We start from the raw sequence: 13,563 nt of genomic DNA, 5'->3' as shown, positions 1-13,563 counted from the left end.
GCGGATAGCCTCTTTTCCCTTAGGACCAACTTTGGAGGTACCTGGATGACTACTGGGTCCTAGTGCCACACGGGGAGTATCCTATTAGCAGCCCCTAGTTGACAAACAAAAAGCTGCTTGGTTTAGAAATGTCAGTTCCAAGATGACAGACAGCATCCTGTTTGGAAAGCTTCCACACTGTGACCAACTGATGGAAGAAACTCTGATTAAAGAAGATTAGAATAAATAAATCATCTCAGTGGGCAGAACTACACGTTGTTATCCTTTCAGTGACAGGAGAATTAGACAACCCCATGGGCCCTGCAGTTTGTGTAACTCATGGGTGCCAGTGAATGGCTTGGTCACACGGTCAGACAGATGGGCTATGGAAAAGTAAACTAGGAAAGTAATTCAGAAATGCAGACTGGAGCCTATGGCAGATGCCCATGAGTAAGGGGCATGACCCCCACGGGAATTTAAGGGACTCTTTATTTAAAGTAGGACGTGTGGATTCCCATCAAAATAATCGTAAGGTGACTCTAACCAACAGGTGGATACTTAGTATGCTCACTCGACTCAACGTTGCCACTTTGGCTTATAAAATATATGGACACAGCAGAGCTGTAGCCATGCAACAGCGGCTGAGAGTCAGCTTATTCCTCTTGTACGTTCTGAGGTACAAAATGCCAACAAGGACTGTACCATCCACCAATGATAAGACAGACTGAAAACAGCTATGAGGCAGATCTCCTACAGTGAAGGCTCCACACACAGCTGGCAAGTGAACTATACTGGACCACTGCCCATAGCCCCAGGAGACTATAATGGGCATGAGAGGTATAGACGCTCTGGACTGAGCTTTGCATACTTGGAGGTAGATGTAAACACTCAAAACACAATAAAAGGACTGGAGCAAAAAACACAGAACCGATTTGGAAACCTTTCAGGTCAAAAACTGCATTTTATGGCACAGTGTCCAACCACGGGTGAAGAAACAACACCTCAAATGTACATATCATGTTGCTTATCATGCTTAGCATAGAGGTTTACAGAAAGCTGGAGCAGGCAACTGAACATCTGTTATCAAAGATGGGTAGAAATAAAGTCAAGAAGGGCTAGCTTATAGACCTTCACAAGTGTATGCTCACACTCAACAAGAAGGGGACCAAAGGAGGGTCCCCACGAAATCGAATTCTCTGCTTTTGCAAGGGATCTGAGGAAGATGGGGTTGGGGAGGATGCTGGTATGACAATACAATTCTTCTATTGTGTCTTACAACAGTAAATGCCCAATGGGGTGAAGCTATATGTTTGCCAAGACTGCCTCTGTTTTGGAACCTGACAAGGTCTAACCTGAGTAGCATCACACTGGAGACATTTTGGTCCTTCACTATGATGCTGAAAAGGACGAACTGTTGATGAATGAATGGAACTCTAGTAGTATACCAGTATCTTTTGATTCTTATTTATCAGGTTACATCTACTACAAAAGATAGATTTGGGGAGGAATTTCCAGGAATTGTTCCCTGCTGGGCCATCAAATCATGCAATATACAACTCCTAGCAGGCTGGTGACTGTGAAACTGCAAACCTTAATGACTGAAAGCTTAGAAAAGTTCCTGGCTATAATGGAAAAAAACATAGCTGCCTAATGCCTATCATGCCATAGTACAAATACATATCACCCTTGTTTCTGTGCATGGAAAGCAATTAATCAGGACAGAAAGAAATTGTGGGGTTCTAGTGGGAAAAAAACAGTAGGCATCACATTGTGGGCTTGAATCCCTGCAGAGAATGACTCCACCCTGAGCCTGAGGAAGGCTATGTGAGGTCTTATGGCATATCCAGACTAAATTACATCTAGGTACGATCACTATCTGTGATGGTTAATTTTATGGGGCACCTTGACTGGCTATGGTGCTCAGATACATGGTCAAATGTTATTCTGGCTGTTTCTGTGAGGATGTTTTTGAATGAGATTTACATGTAAATCAGTGTACTTTAAGTAAAGCAGATTGACCCCCCTAATGAGGGTAGGCCTCATCCAATCAGTTGAAGGGCTTAAAAGAATAAAAGTTGATCTCCCCAGAGCAAGAGGGAATTCTGCCTGCAGACTGTTTTTGAAATCAAACTGCAACATCAACTCTTGCCTGGTTCTCTAGCCTGCCGGCCTCCCCATCAGATTTTGGACTCACCCAGCCTCCATAATTACATAAGCAAACTGCTTAAAATAAATGTATTTTTCTCTATATGTACAACCCATTGGCTTTGTTCCTCTGGAGAACCCTGACAAATACACTATCTATTTAGCCTTAGGTAAGCCCCCAACACATCTAGTAAAAGGAGAAAGATACATTACACACTAAGAGAAATAATATATCATACGTGTTATAACAGAATTATTTTAAAAGCAAATTTGAGACACAAAAAAGAGAGAGGTCCATTCTATCCTATGTGGATCAGAGAAAGTTTTCTTAGAGGTTGATCTAAGCTTGAAAGATGAATAAATATTCTGCAAGCAGATGGGAGGGAGGGTGGTAAAGCTGCATCCTTGGCACCAAATGCTCCCTGCATGAGTAGAGGCCCAGAGATATAAAACAGCATGGCATATTAGAAAACCACAAGTAGGTTTATATAGCTCAAGCATAGGGTGAGTGGGAACCGGGGCAAGAGAGGAGGCAAGTGATAAAGCCAGAAAAATATGCAAGGGCCAACTCATGAGGTTCAGTTGCCTGCTCCAGCATTCTGTAAACCTCTACAAGGCAAGCAGTTTGAAATTCATTTTGTAGGGAAACACATAAAGGTTCTAAAAACAGGCAAACATGCTCACAGCTGCAGCTTTAAAAGATATCTCTGGTAGCAGCATTGAGAACAGGTTCAAAGATGGAGGTGGAAGGAGGGGAGCAGGCATGGATGGACCACATTGAAGGTAGTGTCTTAGTCTGATCAGGCTGCCACAACGAAGTACCACAGACTAGGTGGCATAAACAACAGAAATTTACTTCTCACAGTTCTAAAGGCTGGGAAGTACCAGATCTAGGTGCTGGCTGATTAGGTTCCTGGTGAGAGGGCTCTTTCTGGCTGGTAGACAGTTACTTTCTTGCTCTGTCCTCACATGGCCTTTCCTCAGTGTGTACATGAAGTGGGGAAGAGAGAGAGAGGGAAGGGGGAAGAGAGAGAGAGATCTTTTCTTATACAGGTACCAATCGTATCAGATTAGGGCCCCACCCTTATGACCACATTTAACCTTAATTACTTTCTAACAGCCCTATCTCCAAATACAATCACATAAGAGGTTAGAGCTTCAACATATGATTTCTGACAGGGGGACGCATTTCAGCACGAAGCTGAACTGCAGCAATCTAGTTTAAGAGATGATATAGCACCTAAGCTAAACCAATAGCAATAGAGATGGAAAAAGATGTGACGTAAAAAGGTATAATAACAAGACCTGGTCACATGAAGTTAAACATGAAGAGTGAAAGGACTATGTAGTTTCTGCCTTACAAAACTGGATGAATGGTAGTGCCATCCATTTAAACTAGGAAAGTAGGTTACTGGCCCAGCAGAACCTCAGGGGCTCCAAGGCTTGGAAGATGCAGATCCAGAGAAGAGTGGAAGTGAGAAGTCAGACTGAAAACAGAGGGATTACACTGATAGGTCGGAGATTTGCTTTTGCCCTAGTTACAAACTCATCAGCTAGCCTGTTACTGTTTCATGGGTGCTAACAACAGACACAAAACTTCTGGGTCACAGATAAAGGACTATTAATCACAGCATAGCATATTTGCACTGGTTCCCTGGACCCCAAGTCCCTGGGGCACAACATGATGTGACCCTAGATGGATGCTGCACACAGAGCAGTTCAGGTCGAAGCTGAGGGACACCGAGCTTGGGGAGCCCACCATTTGCTAGCAAGCTGTAAGCAAGCCTGTTCTTTGTCACAGAGGAAGACCTAACCTCATGCTTCAATACTGCCTGTTGCAAACACAACTCTTGAGAAAATGGCCCAGGTAAAAAGCAGGCAGACTCTTGTATTCTTGGCATATCCAATAAGACATATAGGAGTATGAGAGACTCACAGAAACTGTCATAATACTCACCCACCTAGTTCATTCCCTCTGTGATGCCAAATGCATTTATGCCCCAGGCAAAATACTAAGTAAGGTATTTCTAAAGAAATGGAACAAACTATTTGGAGACAACTCAAGTGCTAGAATGGATGTTGTTATCCCAGAAAGAAGTACTCCAAATTCTAGTATTTGAAGGGTCCCAAATAAAATGGTACAGTCCAAGAACACTGAAGTATAGCCTGACAGGGAACAAGCCACACTCACAAACACAAAGCTCCTTCAAGTTTCCTATCACCAGCTTCTTCTTCCTCAATACTCAACTTGTGAAACTTTTCAAACACACAGAAATGTTGAAAAATAGTACAATAAACACTTTTACATCTTCCACCTTGACTGAACAATTGTTAACAGCATTTTGCCTTATATACTTTCTGTTTATTTCTGTGTTTTTTTCCTCTTTCTCAAGAAGCATTTAAAAATAGCTTGCAGGCATCATGACCTTCTCCCTAAATATTTCACAAGCATCACCTAAGAATAAGGACATTTTCCTACATAACTGTAATACATAATATTATCATACCTAAAGAAATGAACAATTCTTCCTCAGTTGCCCCTAAAGAGTGTAGAGGTTTTTTTGTTTGCTTTATTTTTTTTTAACAAAAATCCCATCAATGTTCATACACTGAAACTGGTTGCTGTCTCCTTGTTTATTTTCATCTACAACAGTTTCTTTACCTCTGACACATAAATCTTTTCAGTATTTTTAATGGCATTGTGTTTTACATTTCCCATGTTCTGGACTGTGTCCTTGTGGTGTCATTTACTTTTCCCTCTATTCTTATATTTCACGAAAATGGAAGACACATCTAAAGGTCTGATTAGCGTCAGATTCAATATACACAGCAAGAATATTCACGGTTAATGCTGTGTACTTCAAACTGCATCATATCAGAAGACGCGTAATGTCAAGTTCTTCTATTAATAGTGATACTGGGCTTCCCTGGTGGCTCAGTGGTTGAGAGTCCGCCTGCCGATGCAGGGGACACGGGTTCGTGCCCCGGTCTGGGAAGATTCCACATGCCGTGGAGCGGCTGGGCCCGTGAGCCATGGCCGCTGAGCCTGCACATCCGGAGCCTGCGCATCCGGAGCCTGTGCTCCGCAACGGGAGAGGCCACAACAGTGAGAGGCCCGCGTACCGAAAAAAAAAAAAAAAAATAGTGATACTAACTTTGTTCACTTAGGTAATGTGCTGACAGCTAGATCTCTATTTTAAGGTACATATTTTTACCCCTTACAATTGCAAGAAATCTGTGAGGTGATACTTTGGAAATACTTTGCAAATATTCTGTACAAATACACTGTGCAAATATTCCCTCACATCCTTTCACCTAATGAAATTAGTATCCATTCATGATCCTCATCTGAATCAACCATTTCATTAAGGGGTTGTGTGGTAGTTTTCTATTACTAATTTAACACATTACCACAAACTTAATAGCTTAAACACAATTTAGCATCTCACAATTTACAGATCACAAATCTGGGTTGATTCTACTGGTTTCTCTGCTCTAGGTTTCACAAGGCCAAAATCAAGGTGTCAGCCAGATGGGCTCTTATCAGGAGGTTCTGGAGAAAGTCCCCTTCCGAGCTCACTCAGGTTGTTGACAAAATCCAGTTCACTGAGGCTGCAGTGCTGAGATCCTCGTTTTCCTTGCTGACTGTCAGTTCAGGGATACCCTCAGCTCCTACAGGCCTCTCTCTGGTTTCTGCAAGCGGGTCCTCTATCTCAAAGCCAGCAACGGTGTGTTGAAACCTCATGCTTGGAATCTCTCTTCCTGCCTCTTCTGCAGAATTTCTGTGACTGCCTCTTCTGCCTTTATCTTCCGCTTTTAATTACTCTTATGATTGTACTGAATCCACCCAGATAATCCAGGACAATCTCCCTATCTTAAGATCAGCTGGCTAGTAACCTTAATTACATTTGTGAAGTCCCTTCACAGTAGCTCCTAGATTAGTGTTTGATTGAATAAGCAGGAAATGGGAATCTTGAGGGAACATCTTTAGAATTATGGTGATTTTCTAATTTTGTCATTTTTTTTTACTGTTAGTAGCCAGTATTCTTTGGTAAAGTAGAACATTCCTTCCTCACCTGCAAATGAACAACAGTTCCTAATAAAAAGTCTAGCTACTTAAGTCTCTCCTTCTGATTACCAATTTTCAGATAATTTTCATCTTATGATAGCACATTGACTACATTTTAAAAAAATGTTATGGAATCATGACTTTATATTAAATGCTTTATAATCAAGAGAATCCTAACTCTGTTTTACCCTCAAATTGTCCCAATTTTGGCCAAAGGAAATCCTTTCAAGTTGGTTTCTCTGTCCTTTTCACATACTTCCATTAGACTAAATGCTTGCTTTCCAGAAAAAGACGATGTCCTAGGCTCATCTTATATTTTCCCAGTCACACAGATAGTGCTGAGCCAGAACTAGGACCCAGATCTCCTGATAGCCAGACCTTTGTTTCTGTCACAATATAAGATGTGAGAATTTCACCTTATATGAACGTAATAGTTATACACAGATAATCACATTATATTCAAATATTTGAATATTAAAATAATAATTTATATTATTATTCTTTACTTTAAGTTGCTCCTATTTCAAGTACCTAAATATGGCCATTGGAAAAAACCCCAAAAGACACTGCTGGCCTACATTCTTCAATAAATTCCATTTTTTTAGATGCAATATTTTTCAGTAAGTTTCCACTATTTTACAAGACATATTACTAATTTAGGTCTAGGAAAAAAAATTATGCCCTTACTTTTTCTTTTTTTTGTAAGTGTGATCCTATCCATGAACAAAAAGCCAAGCTTGTAAGACTATCCAATCACTGCTATCCTCTTCCTAATAAGCACATTGACAATTTATTAATTTTTAAAGAAGTAAACAAATATCAAAGGAAATGCAAAGACCCAAATTAGGCAAGAAAATCAAATCTTTCATTAGAATTTCTGCTGGATTACAAATTCTGCATTTAATAATAATTCAGTATTGACATGAAAGAGACAGTTGAGAAAATCTGACAAGTTACATGCTGAGTTTTTACCATTCTATTTACTACATAACATGATAGCCTTTCTAGTCTTTCTGTGTCTACCAGAAATGTTATTCCTTGGCCTTTTGCTCCAATGTACATACATTAAAGACTTCTATTTTGAAAATTACCCTTTCACACCACTCTCCCACTTCCTAAATCTGAAAGTATCTTTCTAAATTTAGAGAAATTAACCAAACTTATTAAAGGCTATATGTTTTTATCAAGCTTTATGTAGACAGTAAAAAATATATATACATATTAGCAAAAGCATTTGATTACAAAAATGTAACTATCTGAAGGTAAAGAGTATTCTTTTGTGTACTTATGGCACTGCATTCTAAAAAGAAAAGGACATCTCAGTTTATTTTACGTACACAATAAGTTTAATTTACATAAAAATGATAGAGCATTTCAGGAGCAAGTCTTAAAAACAATTTCTGCTGAATGACTGTTATAATAATCTCCTTAAGAGAGAAATACACATAAACTAAAACAGCAGTTGTGAAACATATATAGTACCTCTCAGCTCAAGACAAAACTCAATATTTAGTAGGAAAACACTTAAGAAGACAGAAGGGCTTTTGGTTTAGACTATAGGCTGAAGTCAAAATTCATTTCCTTAAAACTTAAATCTTAAGCATATCCAAAGCTTTTTATTAAGGCAGGCTCCCAGGCAATAAACTCAAATTTCTGAATTCTGTCCTATCCATCACTGAGGAGAAAGGAGATTTTTCAGTGCTTCTACATCTAGGACATTGTGGTGAGAGGCTTTTCACAGGTTCTCGCTTAATAGAACTAGAGATCTTATTGGGAATATGAAGTACTAAATATTTCCAGAATTTAAACATGATGTTTGTTTTCTAGGAACTGTAGACAGTTATACGAGAACTTTCAGAATCATACTGACATAAGTCTTGAGTTGACTGTGAGGGTTAAAAATTTTTTGTGACCCTCCATATGTCCAAAGAATTAGGTAGGAGATCTCAGGAGAAAGGAATCACTTACACATGGGAATATCTAATAAGACACACTACTGAGATTTTGATAAAGATGATGTTGGAGGATATAGATTGAGACTGAAAAAGATGCAGATGTCAAAAAGGCCAAGGTATGTTTGGAGAACAGCACCTATCCAAGTGAACAAATGTACATGGCTTATGGAAAAGAGTAAAATGTAATCCCCATTAAAAATAAACAAACAAACAAACAATCCCAGTCCTTCTCTAAGGTCATATAGTATGGATATTCTATAATAAAAATACTATCAGTTTGCAGCACATAATTAAGTCATGTGGAATTAGGCAAACTCTTTTTTATGGATAGCAGAAATCATTCAGGGCATTAAATATAGTTAAGTTACAAATGCTGGAGAACAATGTCAAGAACTCTCAAGAGTCTGTGATTTTACTCTGAGTTGCAAGTTAAAAAGTTAGCCTGCTACGGTTTCATGGTTGCAGCCAGAAGACACTAGACTCCTGGGTAAGAGACAAAGGATTTTATTACTCAGGTTACAGCAAGCAGTATGAGCTTCATGTTTTCATCTGTTTCTCCTGCCCCTCAAATACCAAAGAGGCAATGTTGATACGCCCAGGGCAGAGGCTGAGCACATAGTGACATTGTATCATGGCTGTGGAACCTCAAACTTATGAAGCCCAATCTTACCAGGGGGTTGCTAGCAAACCTGCTCATCCTTTGCCACTTGCAGGGAAAGGAAGGTGAAAGTACCTTGACACAAACAAATCTGCCCTCTGCCTTGGAGGAAGACACAATCTCTCTCTTCCAAGGCTGTTTCCTATACAGACATCCTCAAAAAGATGGTCCAGAACAAAAGCTGTCAATGTGCAGACACGTGCAGAAATGAAGAGATCCAAGGAAAATTGTCTCCCAGAAAACATAAACTAAATTTCATATATTCTTTCTGCTACTGTTTAACCAAATAATTAATTTTGACTACTTTATTAAAGAGCCAAAAAAGAAATAAAACTTTCAGCTTTTCCTTATAGAAGTAAAGTGGCTGTTTAGTTATCGCACTAAACAAATGTGTCCATATGCATTTTATTGAAAATACTTAATATGACGCCAATGAGTACGACTTTGAGTTTTAACAAAACATTCACTTGAATGACAAATGACATTTTCAAAGGTTCCTACCAGTGGTAGCATGTGAGGTATTTAATGTTTCACAAGGCCTAATCCTTTATCAAGTCAAAGGTTAAGTAGGTTATATCCAATTTATTAGCCAAATATCAATCTTCTTCATATACATAAGTACTTTTTTTAATGTTCAAGAATAATTGACAACTATAATTGTATATATTTAAAGTGCACAATAAGATGATTTGCTATACATTGTAGAAAAATTACCAAGATCAGGATAATTAACATATGCATCACCTCACATAGCTAACACAGGCAATTCTTTTGTTATTTGTTTTTTGTTTTAGATAAGCACTTAAAAGAACACTTATTCTTCCTGGCACAGCAGAGGATTCAACCTCCTTAAACATTAAAAAAAGGAAATTTAGCATGAATTTGTTCCCCTTATAACGACTCACTACAAAATATTAAGGTCATGGGAAGGATATATTTATGTAAAAACATGAACTTTTAAACTGAAAATATGTTTCTAGCATTACCACAAAAAATAAACAAAAAATGCAAAAACTGTTTTTAATCACTTTTTTGTAGAAAGAGTGCGTGTACTGCTTCAGCTTCAAAACCTTTATTCTGACTGTTTAAAATTGGAAAAACACAAGGTTGAAGTTGTATACATGACCATACCTCTCCAAGTGCTTCATATCTTTTCTGGTTCCATCTGTGCAAGTCTTCCCGGTAGTTAAAAACAAATGGCTCCCCGGTTTTTATGTGCCTTAACTGCCCCTCTAGAAGACAAACAAACAATATTGCTATGATTCAGAGCACATTTATAATAATATGGAAAGTATAATAAATAATGTCTAATAAAAATTTAAAATATCTTTCTCAGAACAGTTTCATTTTTTTCATCAGATTTTTTTCTTCAAATATCCATATGATGCAAACATATACATAGTATAAAAGAATGACCCCAAGTACTCAAATGCTATGTCTTTGATCTTTCTCTAATCCAAAGCAAATTAACAATATTTGAGGGCCTACAATGTATGAGGATTTTTGCTAGCTATAGCCATGAACGTGGTCCCCATTCCTAAGCTTAGAGGCTACCTGAGGAGTAACAGCATAAACATTTAAAAGTTAAGCAACTTTTCAGAAAGTTAAACAAGACTGAAGTAAGTCAACAATCTAAAAACTGCTACAGGCAATTCACATAGATAATGAAGTCTAAAATGAGTTTAGAAAAATGAAGGATGCCTATAGGCTAGAATAGGTTCAGAAGGTTTTAGTGAAATTTCTCAACTAGGCCTTGAAATACAAGTAAGATTTAAAATGGAAATTGGAGAGAGACAGTGAGCCAACACAGGTTTAGGCTGTCAAGTCAGACTCACACAATTCAGAGATTTTATTGATAATTAATAACTTTACTAATAACTTCAAGGGTACAAGCAATCAAGAGGCACAGGCAAAGCAGGTCTGGAACGGCCTGACCATGTCTTCCCAGGGCCTATCCTCTCACTGGATAGCACTCTCTGGTTCAGAATAGGTTGATGTCTCTAAGTGGGGCACATGAGTTACCTAACACATTGGTGAGTATGCTGGTTATAAAACAATTCTATTTTATGTGCCAGAGAGTTGTACTGCTCATGTGATAGTTTTCAGAGAAACATGCCCTACATATCCACAGATTATAGGTTTGTTTAACCATAAGCAATGCCAAACCAGTTATCCTGCTCAAAATACTCCATGGATAAGGATTCTCCTCATAGCACAGACCAGGCCACCTGTCTTCTTTCTTTCCCCAGAAGCATTCCCCTGGTATTCAAGAGAGAAACAGACCACAGACCAAGTGCTTTAACACCTTCCCTCCCCTCTACTCAGACAACATAAACAGAATTTTGAAAAAACATGACAGCAAGTTCAAATAATAGTGAACAACACAGTTTAAAAGAAACAAAAAGACTGTGAGCCAAATAAAATAATACAACATTGGAGGACACGTGGAATCAAATAGCAGAAGGCCCAAATTACTGGGTTTGGACTTTATCCTAAGAGCAGAGAGGCACAAGAAAGACTTCAGGGGCAGAAGAGGAACATGGTCAAGCTGAATGGAGTTATTAGTATTTGATTTTTATCCAATGAGGACATGCAAGAGTGAAGAAAGACTTGAAAGGAAAGCTATGGCACTGAAACTAAAGCCAGGAAATATACTACTCTAAGTAAAACTATTTCATTACTTTTATGAATCAATTTTACTACATATAAAATGGGTATTTTTAATATATAAAATAAGGTCTAATCCTTATTTGTAAAGTTCTTTAATACTCAACATGAGACACTGCATTGGATCATTATAACACCCTTTTATGGTCAGATGATGCCACGTAAATTGTAAGGTACATCTACAGTTTTCTTTCTAGGACAGGGAAATTCCCATTTAGCATACCAATACAAGTAGATTGAAGACATCTGAAAATCTAGCACTTGGGATTTTGACTAAAGCAACCTTAAAGGTACATGACATACAGTAATGTGTAATATTGCTGCACTAAAATTTTAAATGTATTTTCTATGAGACTGCTGTGTGAAAGGGAACTGACTTACCTAGATAGTGAGTTTAGGTAGTTAGATATAGATACTTATAACTACATCTCAAAGAGAGGTTTGGTTTTTTTTAAATTCTCTATTCATTTTGGACATAATAATTCTCATAAAGTGATAATGATTTTGATACTTTAGGGAAAATAAGCCCTATCAAAATAGCCAACTATCAGCACTAGTATTTTTTGTTTGCTTATTTGTTTTTTTTTGTTTTTCATTGATTTTATTTATATATTTTTAAACATCTTTATTGGAGTATAATTGCCTTACAATGTTGTGTTAGTTTCTACTGTATAACAAAGTGAATCAGCTATACATATACATATATCCCCATATCCCCTCCCTCTTGCATCTCCCTCCCACCCTCCCTATCCCACCCCTCTAGGTGGACACAAAGCACTGAGCTGATCTCCCTGTGCTATGCACCTGCTTCCCACTAGCTACCTATTGTACATTTGGTAGGTATACATGTCCATGCTACTCTAGTATTAAAAGTGAAAAGAAGGTAAAGAGACAAAGAAAGTAAGCATTCTTAACCAGAAAAGATAATCTGGATCACTTATGTTATAGCTGTATTTGCAAATTTGGTATTTCTCAAAGGTTTGGAAAATCTCTTCAGCAACTGTCAAAGGTCTGACTTAGGACATTTTATTTTAGAGTCCCCAAAAATCAGTTGTAAAATTTCCTGTGTATACCCAAATGCACGTTATTCTGAAGTGTATCCATATGTTTTATCAGATTGGTGGTGGAGTCTAAGACCCAAAATAAGCTATCAATGGCCTAAATAAATTAATAAATTGAAAGTATTCAGGACACTTCCTGGCATGTAGTAAGAGTACAATAAATATCAGCTATCATGGAAGACAAGATTCAAACTCAGTTTGTTGCTGAGTCCAATTTTTTTTTTTGGTGATACGAAAGTGTGCTTCCTCATAATACTGTACAGAGGTATAGTGAGTGTGGGTGAAGGGAAAAGGGGAAAAGCCTTCACTTCATCTTCCAAAGCAAGAGCTGGGCATTATACAATTCCAACAACTGGAGAATGGCTAAATAGGTATTTTGAACACAAAGAGTATTTGAAAAGGTAAAGTGATTTGAAAGAACAAGCTATCAGTTTGATGCAGGTAAAAAGAATCTCTTCCCCTTCGTTACAATTTTTTTTTTCCTTAGGGTGAACTCTGTATCCAAATTTTTCTGTTACCCAACTAAGAACTTTAAAATTCTTTAGAAAATTTAGAAGCTTCTTCAATCAGGTAATGAAAGTTTCAATTCAAAGCTTTCATAAAAGTTTTTGCATTATAAATGCTGAAAAAAAAAAAGTCTCTGGAGATACTAAGTTAGAACTGCCCTTTTAGCAGTTTAATACTGAAACCAGTTTCCTGGTTTCAGAACCTCACCTCTTTGAAAAAATACTCACCATTCACTTTGAGTTCAACCCTGAACTGTATCATGCTAAAAATAAGATCCATAAAAGTAACATTCTCTCCTTGGAATGCAAGAATCTTTGCCTCATACTATAAGTCTATATTTATGCAGGACAATGTCCAGGATATTTAAAAAATAAATGATAGGTGTGTGCAAGGGTCCATATGCATTCATGTGTAAGTACACATGCATGTGCAAAGGTGTAGGTGTGTCTGAAAGTGTGTAAGTACAGAGCATGTGCATGCAAGGGTATAAAAATGTAAGCAAAGATGTGTGTATGAATGTAT

The 13,563-nt window shown here is 37.8% G+C and overlaps 1 protein-coding gene across 8 annotated transcripts in view; it reads right to left on the bottom strand.

Annotated features, from left to right (window-relative positions):
- ARB2A (ARB2 cotranscriptional regulator A) overlaps positions 1-13,563 on the bottom strand; it is a 455,970-nt gene that overhangs the window by 398,036 nt on the left and 44,371 nt on the right. For all 8 annotated transcript variants that reach the window (XM_082623477.1, XM_082623475.1, XM_082623478.1 and 5 more), the window contains one exon: positions 9,938-10,038. In XM_082623477.1, coding sequence (XP_082479603.1) covers positions 9,938-10,038 — 101 coding nt within the window. The remainder of the gene's footprint in view (positions 1-9,937; positions 10,039-13,563) is intronic.

The sequence above is a fragment of the Mesoplodon mirus genome, assembly GCF_964341445.2.
Source record: "Mesoplodon mirus genome assembly, chromosome: 5".
NCBI classification, from domain to species: Eukaryota; Metazoa; Chordata; class Mammalia; order Artiodactyla; family Ziphiidae; genus Mesoplodon; species Mesoplodon mirus.
This window is presented reverse-complemented; position numbering and strand designations above follow the sequence as displayed.